Source organism: Aquarana catesbeiana, linkage group LG13 (assembly GCF_042186555.1).
Source record: "Aquarana catesbeiana isolate 2022-GZ linkage group LG13, ASM4218655v1, whole genome shotgun sequence".
Classification (NCBI taxonomy): domain Eukaryota; kingdom Metazoa; phylum Chordata; class Amphibia; order Anura; family Ranidae; genus Aquarana; species Aquarana catesbeiana.
Genome location: NC_133336.1, coordinates 84819319 through 84841294, shown reverse-complemented (window position 1 = coordinate 84841294; position 21976 = coordinate 84819319). Strand labels below are relative to the sequence as shown.

The following is a 21976-nucleotide window of genomic DNA, read 5'->3' as shown; positions in this document are numbered from 1 at the left end:
AAAGGTTCAAAAAAGTTGGATTATATACATACCATACCTTGGTTTTCTGCATTGCCAGGTGTGATGTTACTATAATTTTTGAGAGATTGAAGAGCTGCTCAAACCTCTTGGAAAGACAGTACAGTTGCAAGAGTATCTTTTTTTTTAAATTTGGCTTGCTCTACATTTCCCAGTGCCTCACAGGAATGGTGATGTCACTCGCGCCCAGGAAGGGGGTAAGATAAAAAGATCAACGTGGAAAATGATCTAACAGATTCCCCCATACATGCTAAACAACGTGACTGGAAGAATTTCTTGCTGCAGGAATACCTGAACAATGCCTGCATCAAATTGGATGGATTCACTGTTTGACCAACAATCTTTCTCCCATCTCCTTTAATTTTCCACTTGAGGGATGTTCCTATGTCCAGCTTAAGGTTACATTCACATCAGTTTTTTATCCAAAAAGCTATGGTGCATTTAGAAATATTGCTATTTGTACCATTTGCATCAACATACAAACAGGATTAAATGCAGCACACTGTTAATGCATCAAATGCAATAGTATGAAGGCACTGAAATGGCTGATTATGAGTGATAATTCTTCCTTATAGCTTAATATACATAAATAATATTTTATGGTTCCTGCTGCAAGCACAAGACTTATAAAAAGGCAATGTTGCAAAATATCTTTTAATTTCCAATGCACTGTACACATTAAACACATTTTATCTGAATGTAGAAAGCAGCTTTCACCATTTCCCTAACTATTTCTTTTTCTGCAGTGACTTCACTTCTGCACAGAAATCAATTTCCATGACTGGTCCTATGTGAAAGATTTAATATTCTGTTTGCAGCAATCCGTTACAGAAATCTAAAAAGTACTTGACAAGAAGGATAGCATAAAACAATGATTTAATATTAACGAGAATCTTGTGTCAGAAAACAATCAAAAAATCAGAGCTAGGCCCGCCAATTCATCAAGGTCCACCCGGTGGAAAGACAGAATCAAATGTCCAGGAGTGTTGAAGCATGCCCTTTATAGGAAGCCTGCGGACACTATAAGGCTCTCCTGCACAAGGACTGTGAAATTGTAAAGACAAAGCAATGAAATGGAACATTATCCGCTTGTTCTGTCCTCTGAAGGCACCTATGTAAAGGTTTTCAATGCTTTCTAACTTGTTATTTATGTCTTCATGCTGGTTTTTATCTTCTGTTGGTCTTGGTAAGATTTAGAGTCTTCCCATGGACGAGGTCCTCGTATGTTGTCCCATTCCTCAAATCTGTTGTCTTTTATTTTCTGAAAATAGGGAAACAAATAAGCTTAGAATAATCTATGAATGAGAAGCATTGATACATTCAGCATTGGGAATGGGATCTCTAAATGCAACGATAAAAGCAGTCTTCACGGAACAAAACAAATTCAACATGAGCATTACAGAACCTCAAAGAAAACCTGTACCCGGACTATGCACGTTAAAGTATTTGCATGTTTTATTTTACAAGCAGTAAAATGCCTTTAAAACAAGTCCTTATTTGCTTTTGTAGCTGCCCTCACTGGCCTCTGTAGCTGCAGGCACAAGGAAGCAAATTTAACAAAGCTGCTGAAATAAAACAAAGTACTCTCTGCTGTACGCACCTCTTGCCATTTTTCTGCACCCCTGTTCCTACCTTTTAGTGCATAGTTGAGTCATATGCACAAAAACATAGGAACTGGGGTGCAAAAAAATGGCTGCAGGTGCTCTGGACTGAGGAGTCAAAATGTGAAATATTTGGCTGTAGCAGGAGGCAGTTTGCTCGTGAAGGGCTGGAGAGAGATACAATAATGAGCTTCTGCAGGCAACGGTGAAGCATGGTGGAGGTTCCTTGCAAGTTTGGGGCTGCATTACTGTAAATGGAGTTGGAGATTTGATTAGGAACGGTAGTGTCCTCAATTTTGAGAAATACAGAAAGATACTTATCCATCATGATATATCATCAGGGAGGTGTGTGATTGGCCCCAAATTTATTCTGCAGCAATACAACGATCCCAAGCATTTAGCCAATGTCATTAAAACGAAGTTCCACCCAAAAGGGGAAGCTCCGCTTGGTTGCTTCCTCCACCTCTCCACTGCTGCATTTGGCACCTTTCAGAGGGTAGCAGATACCGGTCAAAACCAGGTACCCGCTTCCACATCCGGGTAAGATCGTCACAATCGTGCAGTGATCTACGCAACTCCCCCCCCCCCCCCCCCGCTGCCTACTGGGAAACACACAGGTCCCAGAAAACAGTGGAACCGTTCAGAAAGTGCAATGCAATTTGTGCATGCGCAGTAGGAAACAGGCTGTGAAGCCGCAAGGCTTCACTTTCTGTTTACCTTGGTGAAGACCTGCACCCAGAGCCGATGGACAGATCAGCTTGCGGTGCCAACATTGCAGGCTCCCTGGACAGGTAATATTGGTTCCCAATATTTGTAGCTGCTGACTTTGATTTTTTTTTTCCCCAGGCTGGAACTCCTCCTTAAGTACAATCTTCAGCGTAAGGAAGAACAAGGAGTCCTGGAAGTGATGGTTTTGCCCCCACAGGGCTCTGATCTCAAGATCATTGAGTCTGTCTGGGATGAAGAGACAGAAGGGTTTGAGGCAGCCTACATGCACAGAGGATCTGTGGTGATTTCACCAAGATGTTTGGAACAACCTACCTGACGACTTCCATTCAAAAACTGCGTGCAAGTGTACCTAGAAGAATTGATGGCGTTTTGCTGTTCACACTAAAAATAAATGTTACCTTAAATTTTCCAATCATGTGAAAATGACAGACACAGTTCATTGACAGACACAGTGCTCCATTATTCAGAACCATAGGGTTATACTGCCCCCTACAGGAGTAGGACACTAGGCAGAAAAAAAGACTTGGCTACGCCTATGGGCAGTCCTAGGTGGTATACACCCCCTCTCTGCTATAGGCCTTCAGTTTAGTAACAAGCAGTGTCAAAAGTATTAAAACTCCTTAAAGGGGTAGGTGCTGTGTCTGTCAATGAACTCAAAGAAATTGATTTTACGGTAAGTCAAAAATCCCATTTTCTCTTTTGTTCATTGACAGATACAGCGCTCAATTATTCAGAACCATAGGGACGTCCCAAAGCAGTGCCAAACATGAGGGGTGGGACAACGAAAAATCCCTGGCTAACACAAGAGTCAACCAGGTAACAGGAGCTCAACACAGAACAAGCTGGAGCCCAACCTGAACAACACCCCTTCAAGAGGGAATAAACAGCAGCTTGCAAAACTTTGCGGCCAAAAGAGGCATCCGCAGATGCCAACACATCAACATTGTAGAACGTTGTGAAAGTGTACACCGACGACCAGTGGCCACCATGCAAATTTGCACAATGGACGCCTGATGACAGAAGGCCCAAGAAGTACTAAGTGCCCAAGAATAATGCGCCGTAATAGGGAAAGGTGGAACCAGAACCCCGACAGAATAGGCCAGAGTCATCATCTGTCTGATCCATCCAGAAATGGTCGCAGAAGAAGCAGACAGCCCCTTTCTTGGCCCGTCCGTGATCACAGCGAGTCTGACCTCCAAAAAGACTCTGGCTGCCAAATACACCCAAATCCCCCAAACCACATCCAGGGCAGATAAGGCAAATTCCTTAGGATGTGTTGACCACGGACACAAGGAAAGCAACAAAATGTCCTTATTGAAATGGAAATCCGAGGAAGGAACGATGGAAAAGGGCAAAGAACCACCTTAACCTTGTGTAACCCTGGGTACGTTGTACGACAAGATAACGCCACCCTTTCTGACACCCTGCGAGCAGAGGTGATAGCCACCAAGAGGACACCTTCCGAGACAGAGTAAGCAGTGTAATCTCCAGAATATTTTGAGAGAGGCTTCTGGAGAACCGAAATCACCAAGTTCAGATCCCACTGCGGTATAAGAGACCACACCAGTGGAAACAGACGTCGAACCCCTTGAATAAAAGGTGCGCACCAGGGAGTGCGAGACTAGGGGACACGGAAGAAGACCACCCAGACGGACACCTGGCCCTTGATGGTACTCAAGGCCCATTCCTGCTCAACCGCCCATGAAGGGAGGTCGGAATTGGAGCCACCGAGAAAGAACTAGGATGAATGCTCGGTGACTCACACTAGGATATATGCACTTTCCACATCCGGAGGTAGAGCCTCCTAGAGGTAGACTCCCTAGCCATCAGCAGCGTCTGAATGGCAGCACCTAGCCCATCACAGCCAAGCCAATAAAACCAGCGACTCTAATGCAGGATGGAAGAACGGCACTTGGAACAGTAGATCCTGCCTGAGAGGCAGTCACCAAGGAACGTCGGCGACCAGGTTCACCCGGTCCGCATACCCAGACGGACGGGACTCATCCAGAGCCAAGAAAATTACTGGAATCCCAGCGGCCGTGATCCTGCACAAAAGCCACAGCAGAAGCTGGAGAGGAGGAAAGGCGTAGAGAGCAAATGTTACTGGCCACCAGAGGATCTTGTGACCTTGCCAAAAAAAAATTGGTACCGTCCTGTTGAACCAGGATGCAAACAGATCTACCTCAGGAGTGCCCCATCGGAGAAACATCTGATGAAACGCGGCCTGGTGAAGAGCGGTCCAACCCTAGCCGACTGTGGCATTCGACTGTCAATATTCCACTCCTGGAATGCATACGTCGGAGAGGGCCGGAACAAGACGTTCTGCCCACCGGAGGATACTGGCAACTGCCAGGCTGCCAACACCCTATTTTTCTCGTCCTGGTGATTGGCATAAGCCACTGCCGTTGCACTGTCCGACTGGATCTGTACCGGGAGCCCCCGAAGTCGATCTGTCCATGATTCAGACATAGTCTGATTGCTCGAAGTTCCAGTATACTGCTCGGTAGTCCGGATTCCACCAGCGTCCAACGACCCTGAGCAAAGCTCAGTCCCAGGACATCTCCCCACCCGGACAGACTGGCATTGGTGGTCACCCTGTTTAATACAAGGGGAGAAAGGATTTACCCTGCCGAAGAACCGGAGAGCGAAGCCACCGACCAGGGAACCGCTGGTTTTCTGGCTCAGTCAAATCCGATTTTCCAGAGAGCTTGGGCACTTGTCCCATTACGCCAAGATCTCCCTGAAGGGAGCTTGTATGGAACTGTGCAAATGTAATCGCCTCAAAAAGGTAGATACCATCAGACCCAACACCCACATGCAGATCCGCAGGGAGGGCCACCTGCCGGACAATAGTAAATGAAAAAACGCAGTATGCAACTTCTGGAGTTTGTCCAGAGGAAGAAACACTCTGGCCAGAGCTTAAGCCCAGGTCAGGCTCAGATAATCCAATGCTCTGGAAGGGGCCAAAGCAGACTTCAGATAGTATAGAAGCCACCTGAAATCTGTCAAGGTCTGTTTAGGAGCTACATTGCCCCTAGGGGTAGTCGAGGACTTGCAGAAGATCGTCCAGGCAGCCCAGGACCGCAAACCCCCACTGACGTAACCATGCCAGATCCGGGGCCAACACCTTGTGAACACCCGAGGAGTGGCGGCAAGACCAAAGGGCAACACCACGCGCTGATAATGCTCAGCACCCACAGCAAAACGGAGGAAGTGCTGGAATCGGACACATAGTGGAATGTGTAAGTAAGCATTCGTGATGTCGATAGAAGCCAGAAAGTCGCCATGATGAAGGGGTGTCAGCGCCGTGCGGACGGACTCCATCCTGAACTTCTGTACCCACACATGGCAGGTCAGGGCCTTGAGGTCCAGAATCGGACATACCATGCCCTCCATCTTTTGGACTGTGAACAGGTTTGAATAAAACCCCTGAAACTGTTTCCGACACAGGAACCGGGACAATCACGCTCTGAAGCAACAGGGCTTGCACAGCCCCAAGAGAAGAACAGCAACCGGTCCAGCGACAGACGCACATTGAAAGCAAAAAAACTTTTTGGGGAACAAGGCCATAAAACTATCTTTTAACCAGACAAAATCAAGATGCGTCATCCAGGGTAGCCCCCCACATTACATGTCTAAGCACCACGCGGAAACAGAAAGTTCAGCACCCAGGGGAACCGTGGCCAAGAGGCATAGCAGACAAATTGCAGGGCCTAGACCAACAGATCCGCCAATGCAACAAAGGCATAGGGATTCTGCTCCCCTTCCAGGTATGTCAACTGGATCTTTAGAAGCCAGAGATTTCTCTATTGGAATCACGGTTGCCTTGAGCAGCCTAAAGACTAGGGGGTCCACCACTGGTGGAACAGTCCACTTCTGAAGGAGGGATTTCTCAAAGGGGTATCTCACAGCAAGCGTTTTCTAAAGCACAAAGAGCACTTTGGACACTCCCAGTCTACATGGGCAAATTTGGCAAAATAAGGGGGAGAAGGGAAAGCTTTCGCCGCGCAAGACAGCTGATGGATGCCAAATGGGAACTGGCTCTCCACCGCAGCCAGGCTGCATCTCCCATCTTGAAAAGTTCCCACACAGATGTAATAGGTGCAACAACCAGCGCCTTTTCATGCACCACTGCAGTTGTGGAGGAATCATCCTCACTCCCTGACAGGTCAGGGAGCATGGCCACCAAACCCGCAAGGTGAGACACGTCCGTGGGGGCAGAACCAGATATAGGATTGTTCGAGACAGAGGAGGTAGGGGAGGGCGGGGGTGCCATTTACTAGTCTATATGCCTAAGCACCACCACAAAAAACTCAGGAGGGGGGCCACCAACCGAGACCCCCACTGCCCGAGGCCCACACAGGGGATGTCGACTGAGGCCCCGCTCAGGGGGCGCCGGATGCCCCGCACAGGGGGCACAGACGAAGGCCCCTCACAGGGGACACAGACCGAGGTCCCCTCACAGGGGACGCTGACTGAGGCCCTGCACAGGGGCTGCCGCCCACACAAGGCACAACTGAGGCTCCTCACAGAGGGCCCAGGTCGAGGCCCCTCACAGGGAGCGGCAGGAGCACCCAAGCCGGGCCCCCAAAAGGAGATCACCCTCAGAGCACCCACAGTGCCGCTCCTCTGGCATGAGGCCTAGAAGGCCACAAAAGCCACGGCCTAAATTTTCAGCCGCCTGCCGTGAGTGCGCTGCCCGTGGGGGGACCGGACCGCTGGACGGAGGGCAGACACCCAGAAAACGGCAGCGGTGGCTTCCGGTGCCTGCCCACCCAGCAGCTGGTCGGTAGGCCGCAAAGCCGCGGCTCAAATTTTCAGTCGAATGCCACGAGTGCGTGGCCCATGGGGAGACTGGACCAATCCGAGCCACTGAAAGGAGGGCGGACACCCAAAAACAGAAAGCGGCGGCCTCTGCCATCCGCCCTGGGGCCGCCCACCCAGTGCCCGGTTGGTAGGCCACAAAGTCGTGGCCTAAATTACGGGAGGGACATCCGCAGGCTGTCCCCTGATCGTGGACGTCCAGTCACCCGCCTCCTAGGCCCAACCACTGCAGCAGGTGGGCCCAAGGGATACCCCCACCAGTAGCAACCCCAAGAGTGGGAGGGGGGGACAGTGTGTCCAAAAGGCACCTAGGCCAGAAGCCTGGGCCTCACCTGGGAAGAAAGGGAGGGAGGTGGGTGGAGGAGAACCCCCGGAGGGACCGACCACCCCAGGGAGTACATGCGCCCCACACCACGTCCAGGGAAGGAGAGGAGGGGCCCTGTACTTACCGATCCAGTGAAGTGTGCGGGCAACGCTCCCAGACAGATCCCCTCGCCACCGAAGTGGGGGGGCTGTCGGCCATGAGATACGCTGCGACTCAGGCCGAAGCCCGGTCATTTACGACCTTGCAAGATGTTTAACTTGCAGAGCCAGCTGGCCAGACTGGGGAGACCACTGGATCTTAGTGTCCAGCCCGTCAGTTGATTGTAGATCTCACCGGAGAAAAATCCAGGAAACAATAAAATAAGAAACAAAAAAAATTCCCAGGACTAGAGATCCCAGCAGGGAACTAGGTTCTTACTCCTGACTAGGCAGAAAAAAAACTGAAGGCCTAAAGCAGAGAGGGGAGTGTATACCACCTAGGACTGCCCATAGGCATAACCAAGTCTTTTTTTCTGCCTAGTGTCTTACTCCTCTAGTGGGAAGTATAGCCCTATGGTTCTGAATAATGGAGCGCTGTGTCTGTCAATGAACGAAAGTGAAAACTTATTTTTATTTTGTCTGAACACAATTTGATTACTGAAGTGACTCCATTTTTTTGTGTGAACATTCTCAACTCCAAGCCCAAGTTGACAGGTAACTTTACAAAACAGACTAGACCTTGATGGTATCTTGGCTGAAAGAGGTGGTACGTACTAGAGAGAATTACTGAAATTTCCTCTCCTAATAGTTTCACCAGACAAGATTCTGCAACGGTGACAGCAGTAAAAATTAGAAAGGGGTCCTAGCCTTCCCCTACTACTAAAACAAAAACTTTAATTTCTGGGTTTGCTGGTGGGGAGTTACCCTCCCCTCCTGTTGGGTGAATCAGTTGTCAGCAGAACAGCAAGTTTTGGCTTGTGATACATATTTAAGTTGACTACAGCTTTGTAAATTTATCACTGACCGTCAGGATTCTGGAGAGAGTAATTTGAACAAAATTAAGGAGAGACACGGGGAACCTGGCAGGAACTAGCACATTTTTGGGTGAATAGATCAATTAAAACAAGAAATCCAGAGAATACATGTTTAAGTATGGACACTCATAGGATTCATCAACCTGACAGCATTGTTTCTGAGGAAAAGTGTACCCCCATTTTTGAAATGGTATTTATAACATGCATCTGGGAGGATAATTGAAAAATAAAAAGGTAGAAGCCCCATTGAAAAAGTACAGGCATATCCCGCTTTACGTAACCTCACTTTACGTACACTCGCAAGTACGGACATACCCGCGAGTGTACATAAAGTGTCTCACAAGTACGGCGAGTGGAGTCACTATGGTGGTGCAGGCCCACACACGGGTGACACCAGGCCCACATGTCCTAACAATCAGGGTGCACTGCCAGGCACCGCTCAGGGCAGGCAGCTGCTATTCAGTCTCACATTCTCCACCAACATCCTCGGCTGACCCCACTGTCCTGCCCCATAAATTGCCGCTCAGTCCAGTGTCCTCCACTCTAGTCACCCCCATTACCTCCTTTGCGCAGAGCCCTCTGGTGCATACTTCTGCTGGACAAACTTCAAGTACACTGGTGCAGCCTATGAGAGCTGACTTCACGGAACGACAGAGGACACCACAGTTTGTCTCTCAGCCCTGCTCCTTCCAATAGATCTCCCTCAGAGAGCCATGGAGGGGAGATGCGGTCTCCCATGCTGATCATCCGCTCTGTGCTGCTGCTGAAAGGAGCTGAAGCAACAATAAACCAGTGCTGGGAGCGCAGCCGGCCGCAGCACTCTATGCTTTCTCACGAAGTACAACAGCCAGGTGGACACAATTGCTAGACCAAACCACTACATCAACCTGAAGCTCTGCACCATGGTCACGGTGAGTGAGACCACCCCACCTCCCCTGGGGACAAGGACCACCCCATCCTTCCTGGGGACAAGGACCTTGGGGAGCACCGAAAGGGGACCCAGGACTACAACATACCCAATTTTGGGGTCCGCCAGCTTGCCTAGGTAATCAGTTACGTCTGTAAATGGCTACTGCAATGCAGTACATGCAATGAGAAGTGAAAAAAGCTACTGCTTCACTTTAAGTACATTTTTGTTTTACATACATACTCTGGTCCCATTGTGTACTTAAAAGTGGGGTATATCTGTATATAACTTAATGGACCTAGCTGCACTATATGGCAAGATTTACTTGGAACAGACATGAACTGAACACCACCCTTCACCCAGCAACTTAAAAGCCATGTTGAATATTAATCAGACTTGATAACAGAATTATATTTATGCAAAATAGGCTTGAAATAACTTAAAACATTCAATCCCTCAAAAGAAATGCTTATCTCCTTTGGAGTGACAGGCTAAAGTCACAAGTTAAACATATACCGTTCATAGATACTAATCAGTTCTGTCTGGTAACTAGACACTTTTTAACCGCTTCCGGACCAGCTGCCGCAGTTACACTGCAGCAGGTTGGCTCCCCTGCACAAAACCATGCAGCTATACATTGGCTCGCGGGGTCTGGATAGCAGGCACGCGCCCACTGCACAGCGGGGGTGCCGATGCTCGTGGCCGACGGTCGCGATGACCACCGGCCACGAGCGATCGCGAGCAGGAGACACAGAACAGGGATGAGTGTGTGTAAACACACACTTCCCTGTTCTGTTCTGACAGGAGTGACAGATCGTGTGTTCCTATTAGCTAGGAACCACGGTCCATCACTTCCTCTAGTTAGTTCCCTCCCCCTTCAGTTAGAATCACCTCTCAGGGAACACAGTTAACCCCTTCACCGCCCCCTAGTGTTAACCCCTTCACTGCCAGTGACATTTTTACAGTAATCAATGCATTTTTAAATCGCACTGATCGCTGTAATAATGCCAATGGTTCCAAAAATGTGTCAAAATTGTCCGATGTGTCCGCCATAATGTTGCAGTCACAATAAAAATCGCAGATAGCCGCCATTACTAGTAAAAAAAAATGAATAAAATTTAAAAATGCTATAAATCTATCCCCTATTTTGTAGACGCTATAACTTTTGCGCAAACCAATCAATATACGCTTATTGCGATTTTTTAGCAAAAATATGTAGAAGAATACATATAGTCCTAAACTGAGAAAAAATTCACTTTTTTGAAAAAAAAAAATGGGGAGAGTTATTATAGTAAAAAGTACAAAATATTGTGTTTTTTTCAAAATGGTTTTTGTTTATAGCGCAAAAAATATAAACCGCAGAGGCGATCAAATACCACCAAAAGAAAGCTCTATTTGTGGGAAAAAAGGTTGTCAATTTTGTTTGGGTACAATGTTGCACGACCGCGCAATTGTCAGTTAAAGCATCGCAGTGCCGAATCGCAAAAAACGCTCTGGTCAAGAAGGGGGTAAATTCTTCCGGGGCTGAAGTGGTTAACTCACGTCTGTATTTCTGTGGTTTTTTTTGCCAAGTTATAAACCTATGTCTGTGCTTTAAGATTATGTTCATGAAGATACTGTAAACTCTACAATAAGGTAGATGCTAGAAAAATATGTCAGTTAAATACCTACAAAAGTAACTAAGGAAATGATATATATCTTTAATTTAGGTTTACGTGAACCCAATGTTTAATATTTGAAATTTCATGATATTTACCTATATAAACCCTACTGTAAAACAATGAGCTTACTTTATAGATCCTTGTAAACTTACTTTATGTATCTTTATAACATTGTATACTCAATAAACCTCTTTTGACAAGGAAAAATATGTCAGACTGGGCTGTCATTCTCTATGTGCCTATTATGTGTCTATTTCTTTTCTCTGAAAATAAATTGCCACAGATGTTTTTTCACTTTTCTCTTTGTGACATCTTAAAGGATAAGTGCACCTTTTGGAACATGTTTCACCTGTATATAGGGTGTAACATGTTACTGTGCTCCAGTTCTCACAGCCCCCTAAACCCCCATTGTGACAGTAGGTAGGGGATCCTCTCCCTGCACCTGCAGTCACAATTTGAAAACAGAGCGGCCATGCAGAGCTGAACCCACATGGCCGCTTCATTAATTCTCAGATTTCTGTGAATGAATAGACTACCAATATGGTCAGCCATTATGGCTGACAGCTTGTAGTTCTCAATGAACTGGGAGGAAGCTGGCAAGTGCTCTTGCAGTTCATCGATCTTCCTGCTCTCAGGTAACTGCTTGCCTGTATCAGAGGTACGGGCAGATAGCTATCCTGACAGTCTGCAGGAGCCAGACATTGCACCTATGATCTGCTGATTGTGGGTGCAATACTCTGCAGGCTCCATAGAAAAAAATAATAATAAATGCACACATAGGGTCAGTGTAATCAGGATAAATACAATATTTTCAGTAAAAATATTTGAAACAGTGTGAATTATTTAAAGGTTACATTCAATTTGAAATCTGGGATAAGCAAATATTGTCTAATGACAAGAGGTAAGGCTCCATTCACACCTGAGCGTATCAATTTATTTGTGTTTTTCAAGTGTTTTTTTAAGCTTTTTTAAAGCATTTTAGAAGCTTATTACAATCGCTTTAACGCGTCTGGCCTTTTTGTTTAGCTAATAGAAAGCACTAGAGGGAGGAGAGGGAGAGGAAATTAGGGATAGAAAGCTGCTATTTGAGCAGAAAACGCTCGTAAAAACGCTCAAGAAAAGTCAGGCATTTCTATTGAACTCTATGAGGCCAAAAACGCTTGTAATCTGCCAATAAGAAGCTCATGTAGTCTTTTGAACTTCAGGCATTTTGATTTAGGTGATAGAACGCTCATATTTGAACAGGGTTGAATGAAATGAATATGATTCGGCTTGTTAAGCGTTCTAGAGCTACAAGCTTCAAGCAGAAAATCACTCAAGTGCGAATTGGGCCTTAGTGTATTCTTACTTAAATCTGTGCTCTTTGTATATTTTTTCCAGATCTGTGCAGTAATCCAGTGTGAAACTTTTCCTTTGTGCAGATCATTTACTGCTGCTCTACAGAACAGTGCATTTTCCCCAGCAGCTGCAAACGTGCCCTCTCGTTTCTCTTTCGTAGCTAATCCTGCCAATGCCCCACAAGCTGGAAAAGAGTTGGATGAAATATTTTAGCACAGCATGGGACGTTTGATGCAGGGGGATGTTCAAGAATTCTTGCTATTGAATGTTGAGGAAGAGAGCATCAGGAAAATAGAGGGAAGGGACCATTGGCAGGAAGCAGCAAGTGACATGGATGTTCCTGCAGCAGCAGCTTACTGCCCAGTGAGCGGGAGCAAAGAGAAGAGTGGGGACTTGTAAGGTGGCAGAACGTACCTAGGTGCCAGATATTGCAGAGTAATTGAAGGGGAGGCAAAACAGCAGTGAGTTAGGATTTTGTCCAGGGGTAGGGGGAGTTTGTAGAGGATTGGAAGGAGCAGTCTTCTCATTCCACCAGATGGCATTGACCCATGGGTACCGTCCACAGATATCCATCCTGCTGTTCCACATACTATAACTCAGCAGTCTTGGCCATTTTAAATACATCTGCTGCTGAGAGCACTGTAGTGATGCACAGCTTCTATCAAGAGTGGTAAATCTACTAGTCAAAAAAAAAAAAAATCACAGATCTCTCAATACCACCCCACAGGGAACAAATATAGTGCCACTTGGAAGGGCTGCTGCGAAAGAAACTCTTGGCCACCTTTGCAGAGGCTTTTTTTTCCATGATGAAAACTACCCAGCCTCTGCCTGTAAAATTGCCAGCTAGTAAAAAACAAAAAAGTCAACAGTGAATTTAGAGTCTGTACAATATTTCTGGCTTTTGTCTCAGAAGTCTAATGCTGCGTACACACGGTCGGAATTTCCGACAACAAATGTTCGATGTGAGCTTGTTGTCGGAAATTCCGATCATGTGTAGGCTCCATCGGACATTTGTTGTTTGAATTTCCAACAACAAAAATTTGAGAGCTGGTTCTCAAATTTTCCGACAACAAAATCCGTTGTCATAAATTCCGATCGTGTGTATACAATTCCGACGCACAAAATTCCACGCATGCTTGGAGTCAAGCAGAAGAGCCGCACTGGCTATTGAACTTCATTTTTCTCGGCTCGACGTATGTCTTGTACGTCAGCGCGTTCTTGACGTTTCCGACAACATTTATGCGACCGTGTGTATGCAAGACAAGTTTGAGCCAACATCCGACGGAAATAAATCCAGAATTTTGTTGTCGGAATGTCCGATCGTATGTACGTGGCATAAGAGTCACAGTTCAATCTAGTTTTTGTTTTAGGATAAAGACTACCTTGACTCTTTATGGCGCTGTGGTTCTGAGGTGTTTTTATAGACTCTGTTTTGCCACTGGCCAATAGATATGAAGTTGAGGGCTTTAGTTTAATTTTTTTTTTTTTTATTCAGGCTAGGTTTACTCTGCTGCAATCTGACTTTGATCTGGTTTTAAGTGCAATTATGTAGTGCGACTTGGATGTGGTTTGCCTATTATATGGAGCCAAAATCATGCTGGAATCGTATCAAAGTAGTACGGGCATCTTTTCCAAAATTGTGCCTTGCTGGTTTGCATTGATGTGAATGGCTACTATTGAAAACAATATGATTTCCATTGTCATGCAATTCTGTGCAACTCAAGTTGCATCTGACATCGCACTAGTGTGAATGGAGCAGTTCGGGCCTATTACGGCTAGATACAAAATCAGGTGTTGCAGCCAAAATTGCCCAAAAAGTCCTTTTTCAAGTTGAAATTAAATCAGGTTGAAGTGCTGCTGCTATATTTATGCCAAGCAATATTATACCAGCAAAAAATGTATTTACACATGCAAAATATGTATTGCCAGAATACAGTGTTGCAGACACTGTCTGTTCCATAACATTGCATACAGCTTTAAGCCATATCCCAAGCATGTATTATAATGGAATGGTGATTTTCCCATTTTATCCATCAGGCCAGTTCACACCATGCCCGCACATAAATCGCACAGGAACGTGCACACAGTTCTTGTGTGTTTCACATGCAGTTCTGTGTGGTGCAATTTCAGCCCGTTAAAGAAGTTGTAAACCTCCATTTTCAAGTTGTACCTATAGGTAAGCCTATAATAAGGTGTACATATAGGTACTGTAAATATCTCCTTAACGCACACCGTGTAGGAGATATTTACTTTGTACTGTACCGATGATGTCGGCACTAGCGAGTGCCGTGACTGTCGGCTCCCACGCGCGAGTGAGGTCACATGACTCCAGCCAGTCACAGAGCCGTAGTCTGCGGCCCCGGAAGGAAGAGTGGTGAACATGGATGCGGCCTCCAGCGGGGACAGTGTGGGTTTTGTTTTACAGGTAATTGTCACATAATGTGCTAGTATGCAATGCATATTAGCACATTATGCTTTTACTTTGCAGGGAACAAAAAAGGAAGTAAAACCCATCAACGTTTACTTCCTCTTTATCTTTGAATAGGCTAAAATTGCACTGCATGAAAAGTGGTGAATGCACTACTTTTTAAAATGCATGTACAAAAGTACTGTGCAATCTAGTATGAGCAGGTGCTGGCAAACAAACTTTTGGGGTGCAGTTAACTTTGTATCAAAACCTGCTGCAGATCGCAAATGGAGTGTGTTTTGCATGCCATGTGACTCATTCATGTGCGGACATAGTGTGAACCGGCTCACCCTCTCTCCTTTGAACTAAATTTTTTAATGTTTGCATTGGTACATGTTCCCCATGGCATTACCCAGATCTCTGTTCCCTTTATTTAGCAACCCCTTGCTTACTACCCTTGAAAATGGGCAGAATTGATTTTAGAAGTCTGGTAATCATGCCATTGAATGTGTTTTTCCATATTTGTTTGAAAGGAGCCACACCCATCTCTGTTATGAAGAAGAGGAGGTGGTGAGATTTCTAAAGGCTTGTCCTGATACAGTAGGGTGAGTAAGCATTGTAACGTTAAGATAGGAAATATGCTACTGGTAGAACCAACAGGTTAAAGCAGTGGTCTCCAAACTGCGGCCCTTTGCTTTCCTTTATCCGGCCTTTGGGCACTATTACTCCAACTGATACAAAACACTATTGTGCCAACTGACACCAACAATGGGGCACCATTTCTGCCACCTACCCCAATAATGGGCCACTATTCCTCCCAATTATACCAGTAATGGGGCACAATTCCTTCCCTAAATACCAAATGTGGCAATGTTTACTCCCACTGATGCCAGGAAAATTTCCTCTCCCGCTGGCCACAGGCCACCCCCCCTAAAGTGTGAAGGACAATAAACTGGCCCTTTGTTTAGAAAGTTTGGAGACCCTTGGGTCAAAGTAAAGAAAAAACAGTTTAAAAAAGGAAAACAATGCAGCCACCACATCCAAGGACTGGTAAGCTGTAACATAATCACATTTTTAATTTGGGTTTAGATGTGCTTTTACTTATGGTGTGGAAAGTAGGATGGAACAGGTTAAGTAGACAGAGTATCACATGGGATTAAGCCATTACCCACTCAAAAGCATTGGGTTTATTCATCAGAGACTACTGCATTTTTTATGTAATAGCTTTATTCGTCACAAACAGCTGCCCAAGACCTGTCTATACAATTATATTTAAAATGCTTCCAGCTTGTCCTCTCTGCTGGCATACCAGAGAAGAGGAACAGAGGACAGGATATAACCTTCATCTTTGAATATCTGTGTTATACTTAATGGCGTTTTACATGAGTTCACAACCTCAAGCATATATTCATAGGAACATAATAAAAATATGGTCACCCTCATGTCTAACTTTATTGCCAAAGTAACTTGTTTCTTTTCTTTTCCTACAGGACCTGGTCAGACCTCTCATTTATTGGCAACAAAAGGAGTCCCAGATAAAGTCCAGGACCACCGCCTGCTTTTTGATATCTCAAAGAAGCTGCACAAAAAAAAATCAGGTTATAGAAAAATATCAAGATGAATTGGGATCATTAATAAAATATAAATGAAAAGATCAGAACACGGTGCCGCTTTTAAGTTTCAAACATATCTAATGGATTAAAATAAAAGGGAGAAAAAGCTTTTTCAAATAAAATTATATCTAAAGTGCAAGTGGGCTTTTATGTGAAGGAACATGCTGCACCATTTAGAAATGTCTATGCAAATGACTCATTCTTTTCCACAAGGTTAAGGGCACTTTTCTCACTGTTGGTCTTAGGCTGGCCATACATTAAGCAATTTGCTTTTCTTTACCATCAGACTAAAGGGAAAAGTCGGCCATAGATGGAATGAAATTTGGCTGGTTCAGCAGGAACTGGCCAAATTTCGATCCATCATTGGGCAGGCTGGTTGTACTGAAGTCAATCAACTTCAGTTCATTACTGCTGCTGGCTATATCTGGCAGCAGTAATGATTGTATTCTGACAGCGGAGAAACCTCTCGCTTTCAGAAAACAATAACGCAGTGAGAAGGATTCCACCATCAACACGGAATATGTGTTATAGCTGCACTATTGTTTTCTGACAGCAGGAGGTTTCAGCGCCATCAGATTAGGATTACTGCTGCCGGATATAGCCAGCAGCAGTAATCACACAGGAAAAACCCTATAGGCTGGTTGTTCTGAAGTTGATTGATGAACTTCAGTACTACCAGCCTGCCCATAGATGGATTGAAATTCAGACAGTTCCTGCTGAACCAGCCGAATTTCAATCCATCTATGGCTGACTTTACTTTTTAGTCTGATTGTAGGGAACTAAATAAGGAGGGATGTTTTATAAATCAAAGTGCAGCCAATGATAGTGCAGAACAGTAGTGATAAATTATTTACATTTTCCAGTAGATCTCAATCTGATTGATATAGGCCCTCCTAACTCTGCTTAGAAGTAGTACTGCACCAATATAAAATATTGCCATGATTCATTTTTTTAGGGTCCTCACTGACAAAGGAAGCCATCTAAATGTGCAGGAGTGATTTGACTCCCCATCAGCACCTCAGCCTGCAGTAAGACATATAAATATCAGACTAAAGTGTATTCCCTATTTCTGTGAAAGCTGCTGTATCAGCTGATGAGGTGGCAATAGTAAATTATTTTTTTGACACCCCCCGAAAATGGTAATTTGGCAGTTGTCTGTGTGATACCCCAGATAGTGCCATTATTCTAAGTAAAGTGTTGTTTTGGTTTATTTGTGGCCATAGGAATTGTAAAATGAAAGAGCAGAAAAAGCAGTTATTTAGAACTATGATGGGCACTACCTTGTCAGGCAGGAGATGGTGCGAAATCACTCTGGTGACACCAGGCAAAAGGAAGGATCAGCTCTTTACCTGTAGCGGTTATAGTTTCCAAATCAAGTGTCAATAAAAGTTGTTTCTTAAAGCATGACTGTTATGCAGCGTACACACGAGCGGACATGTCCTCTACTACATGACATATAACTGGTTCCCATCTCCCAATAAAGTTTATTATGTATGGTGTAGGAGTGCTGATCCCAGCTGTACTATACTGACCTGTAGTTTGTAACGTTGAGGGTTTAGGGGCTGCCCTCTATCAACAGGGGTATCCCAAAGAACCTCTGGAGGAAGTAACTTCCCAAATGACCCCCAGAGGCTATCAATGTCAGTCCATGACAGCAACTCATTGATTCACTTTAGAAGCACTGATGAAGGAATGGGGGGTGGGGAGGAGTGTTTGATTTTCCAAATGTATTTTCCATGTATTGGCTTTCTTTCTGGAAATTTTTTTTTATTATGGACTGTTATTAGTGTTGTGATCTCATTCTTCCTATGGTCCAATAAAGAATTGGAAATAGGCCCATGGGGCTACAGGGTGCATGTGTCAAATTGTAGAGGATGTCTCTGTGGTTGCAGTTCTATGCAAACAAAAACAATGGCCTAATGGGCAGCGTTCAGCAACTTCTTCTTCAGAAGGTATTTTTGAGTCTTAGGCATCATTGAGAGATAGTGAGCATTTTGGATTACTCCCCTGCATGATATTTAAATTAGGACAAGTGGCTATAGCTGCTGATTCTGCTAAGACTTATATGGGCTGTCTGCATGCAGCACCAGGTGGATCCAGCAGCATAAACAAATAGCCGATTCATCATGTACGAGCCTCAGCACCTGTGTGAGTGAGGCCTAAAATAGTAAAAAAGCCCTGAGAGGAGCATACCTATTGTTTATGTGTAGTCTAGAATTCATCCTTTAAGTTAAGACACTACATTAGAAAACTATATATGTTGGCATGCTGTAAAAAGAAATGTGAAATATTTCCAAAGGTTATAGTTTCTCTTTAAGTCAACAAAGAGATTGCAAATATAATGTTAAATCTAGTGCAGATGTTTGAAAAACTGTCACAGCTGATTGCCTGGGATTACAGGCGTAAATGCAACTGAAACCATTGCAGAACTTCTGGTGATTAAGAGACATTTCCATTAATGCAAGTAAGGTACTTTATTGTGTTGGCACCTTGCTTGACAAATCCTTCTATCAGTTTCATGTGTTCTGGTTTATTTACACTTCAGGATATATAAAGTAATACTTTATATAAAATTCAACTCCAAAAAAGGTTCAGCAAAATTAGTTAATTAAATGTATATGCAATATTAAAAACGAAGATTTCAAAATAAGGGAGTTGTGTTAAAACAGTAAGGTTTAAAATGCTACTGCATACACCACATGCTTTACTAACAACGGCCCTACCACACTATAATATATAAATTATAGTACAACTATACACAATACCTAAAAATGAATATGTTGTGCAGCAAAAAATATAAAGTACTATGCTCTTTTTTTCCCCATTGAGCCTCTATCAGGTTATAAGACTTACCTGTTGGGCCTGCCAGCCAAGTACAGAGTCTTTCAATCAGTGTTATCGGGTGACAACTATATGAGGGGAAGCTCTGCTGATTTTATTATCCAATCATGTGCAAGCTAAAATGCTGTTTTTTTTATTTTCCTTGCATGACCCCCTCGGATCTACAGCTACTGCACTTCCAAGTGCACTTGCAGTGCAAAGTGGATTTTCCTTTAGTAAATAACCCCCTCTGCTTCTGAATTCAGGGCAGTGCTATCATCCTCACTTTGGCTGTGCCCAAAGGGCTGTAGTGAAAATGTGTCATGGTTGACAGCCAAGCAGGGTGGATAAAAATCAATGATTTAAAAAATAAAAATAAATAAAATGCTTTTGGAGTAAAAATCTATCTAAAGATAGTTTTCTATTTAAGATACATTAATAATTTAGTTTATTCAGCGTGAAAAGTTATGTAGCAAGAGGCTATATATTCTGCAATATTTACATTTTTGGTAAACTCATTCAATGAATCCAAGCACTGCAAGCAGAGATAACATGCACTGCACTGATGCATTCACACAATTTCACAGGGACCATGAGATAAAACAAAGTTCAGGAAAATTCCTTTATTTTGCAAATCTATGTACACTACAAACTGTATGATTGAATTGGTTCTGGTATTGTTGTTTCACTAATCTGACAGCTTATTATTCTAAATAGAAAACCTTCATTTTGTTTGCAAATATTAAAGATTCTAACTATCAGCAAGAATAAGTGCTTACATTTAAAGAGCACCTGTCATTTCAGATCCATCATGGTAGCGCCTGTTAGCGGCCATCCACTCAACTGCTGCCGCCACATCCCTCACCTTGTTATGTCAACGCCGCATCAACAGCCGTCCTATTAAAGTGAATAAGACTGTCGGTGAGTCAACAGCGGGTCAGAGGAGGATCCGATGCAGGACAGAGATGACAGTTGCTCTTTAAAAATTATGATTTAAATTGAGTTGATATAAATTAAACCATTTTACTAGCGATTTAAATCAAATCCACCCTGCAGCCAAGCTTATACAGTACTGTGCAACTATTTTGGACAGGTGGGAAGAAATGCTGTAAACTAAGGCCCCTTTCACACTGGGGCGGTTTACAGGCGTTATTGCGCTAAAAATAGCGCCTGCAAACCGACCTAAAACTGCTGCTGCTGTTTCTCCAGTGTGAAAGCCCGAGGGCTTTCACACTGAAGCGGTGCGCTGGCAGGAGAGAAAAAAAACTCCTGCAAACAGCATCTTTGGAGCGGTGAAGGAGCGGTGTATTCACCGCTTGTAAACCGCTCCTGCCCATTGAAATCAATGGGGCAGCGCGGCTATACCGCGGCAATACCGCGGATGTAGCGGCGCTATGCGAGCGGTTTTAACCCTTTTTCGGCCGCCGAATACCGTTGCAAAAACGAAGGTAAAGCGGCGCTAAAAGCAGCGCCGTTTTACCACCAACGCCCCCACCGCCCCAGTGTGAAAGGGGCCTAAGAATGCTTTAAGAATTAGAAGCGTAAATAGATTATTTTTATATCAATAAACAAAATGGAAAGTAAACGAACAGAAGAGAAATCCAAATCAAATCAAGATTTGGTGTGACCACCCTTTTGCCTTTAAAAAAGCATCAATTCTTCAATGTACACTTGCCCACAGTTTTTGAAGGAATTTGGCAGGTAGGTTGTTCCAAACATCTTGGAGAACGAACTACAGATCTTCATTCTCTAGTGGGATGAGCACACAAGAAATTGCACAACTAATTGAAAACAGAAAATTGAATACTTACCTTTCCGTAATTTTACTTTCCTGGTGCCTACCCATGGCAGCATACCAATGGTTGGTTGCTCCGCCCCCGACCAACCCACAGGACCACTTTAACTCTATAAATAAAAGAGTTGTTCCTCCCCACCGTCATTCTTGTAACTAGATCTCAGAAAACTAAGGATTATTGAAGGGAGGGTGTATGCTGCCATGGGTAGGCACCAGGAAAAGAAAATTACGGAAAGGTAAGTATTCAATTTTCCGTTTTCCTGGTGCCTCCATGGCAGCATACCAATGGTAAATAACTCGCTTACAGGGAGGGTACTGCAATAAGAAATTTAATGAAAAACTACAGCCTTGACATCTGTAAGGTTCTTTCCCCAAATTCCCGGGAAGTAAGAACCGCTGGGTCTACACTATAGTGAGACATGAAAGTGTTGAATGACGACCAACTAGCTGCTCGGCAAATTGTCTCAGGGGAGACCCGCGCCAATGCTGCCCAAGAAGAGGCCATTCTCCGAGTGGAATGCGCGCTGACCGCATCTGGAACTGCCAGACCACTAGCCCAATAGGCCCTTTGGATTCATTTTACAATCCAGCTTGCCAAGGTCATCTTGGATGCTGCCATTCCCTTTCTGGCGCCTTTTGGGATGACAAACAGTCTCTGATCTTTGCGAAACTGTTGTGTTGAGTTTAAATAGTGTCTCAGGGATCTGGCTACATCTAGCTCATGTAATCTTGAAGACTCTGGATCTTCTCCAAATGCTGGGAGAACTCATTCCTGATTAAGATGATAGAGAGAAGGTACCTTAGGAATGAATTGATGGATGGGTTGCAAAACCACCCTGTCCGGGAAGAAGGTGATGTAAGGTTCCCGTGATCCTAGAGCTTGGATTTCCGATACTCTGCGAGCCGAGGTGATGGCAATCAAGAAT

General features: G+C 44.5%; 1 protein-coding gene across 1 annotated transcript in view; it reads right to left on the bottom strand.

The window, feature by feature from the left end:
• Positions 1 to 656: 656 nt before the first annotated feature.
• The window catches only part of COX16 (cytochrome c oxidase assembly factor COX16), a 207567-nt gene continuing 186247 nt past the window's right edge, over positions 657 to 21976 (bottom strand). Inside the window, exon 4 of the mRNA XM_073610608.1 lies at positions 657 to 1279. Within this exon, the coding sequence (XP_073466709.1) occupies positions 1166 to 1279 (114 nt within the window). The 3' untranslated portion in view covers positions 657 to 1165. The remainder of the gene's footprint in view (positions 1280 to 21976) is intronic.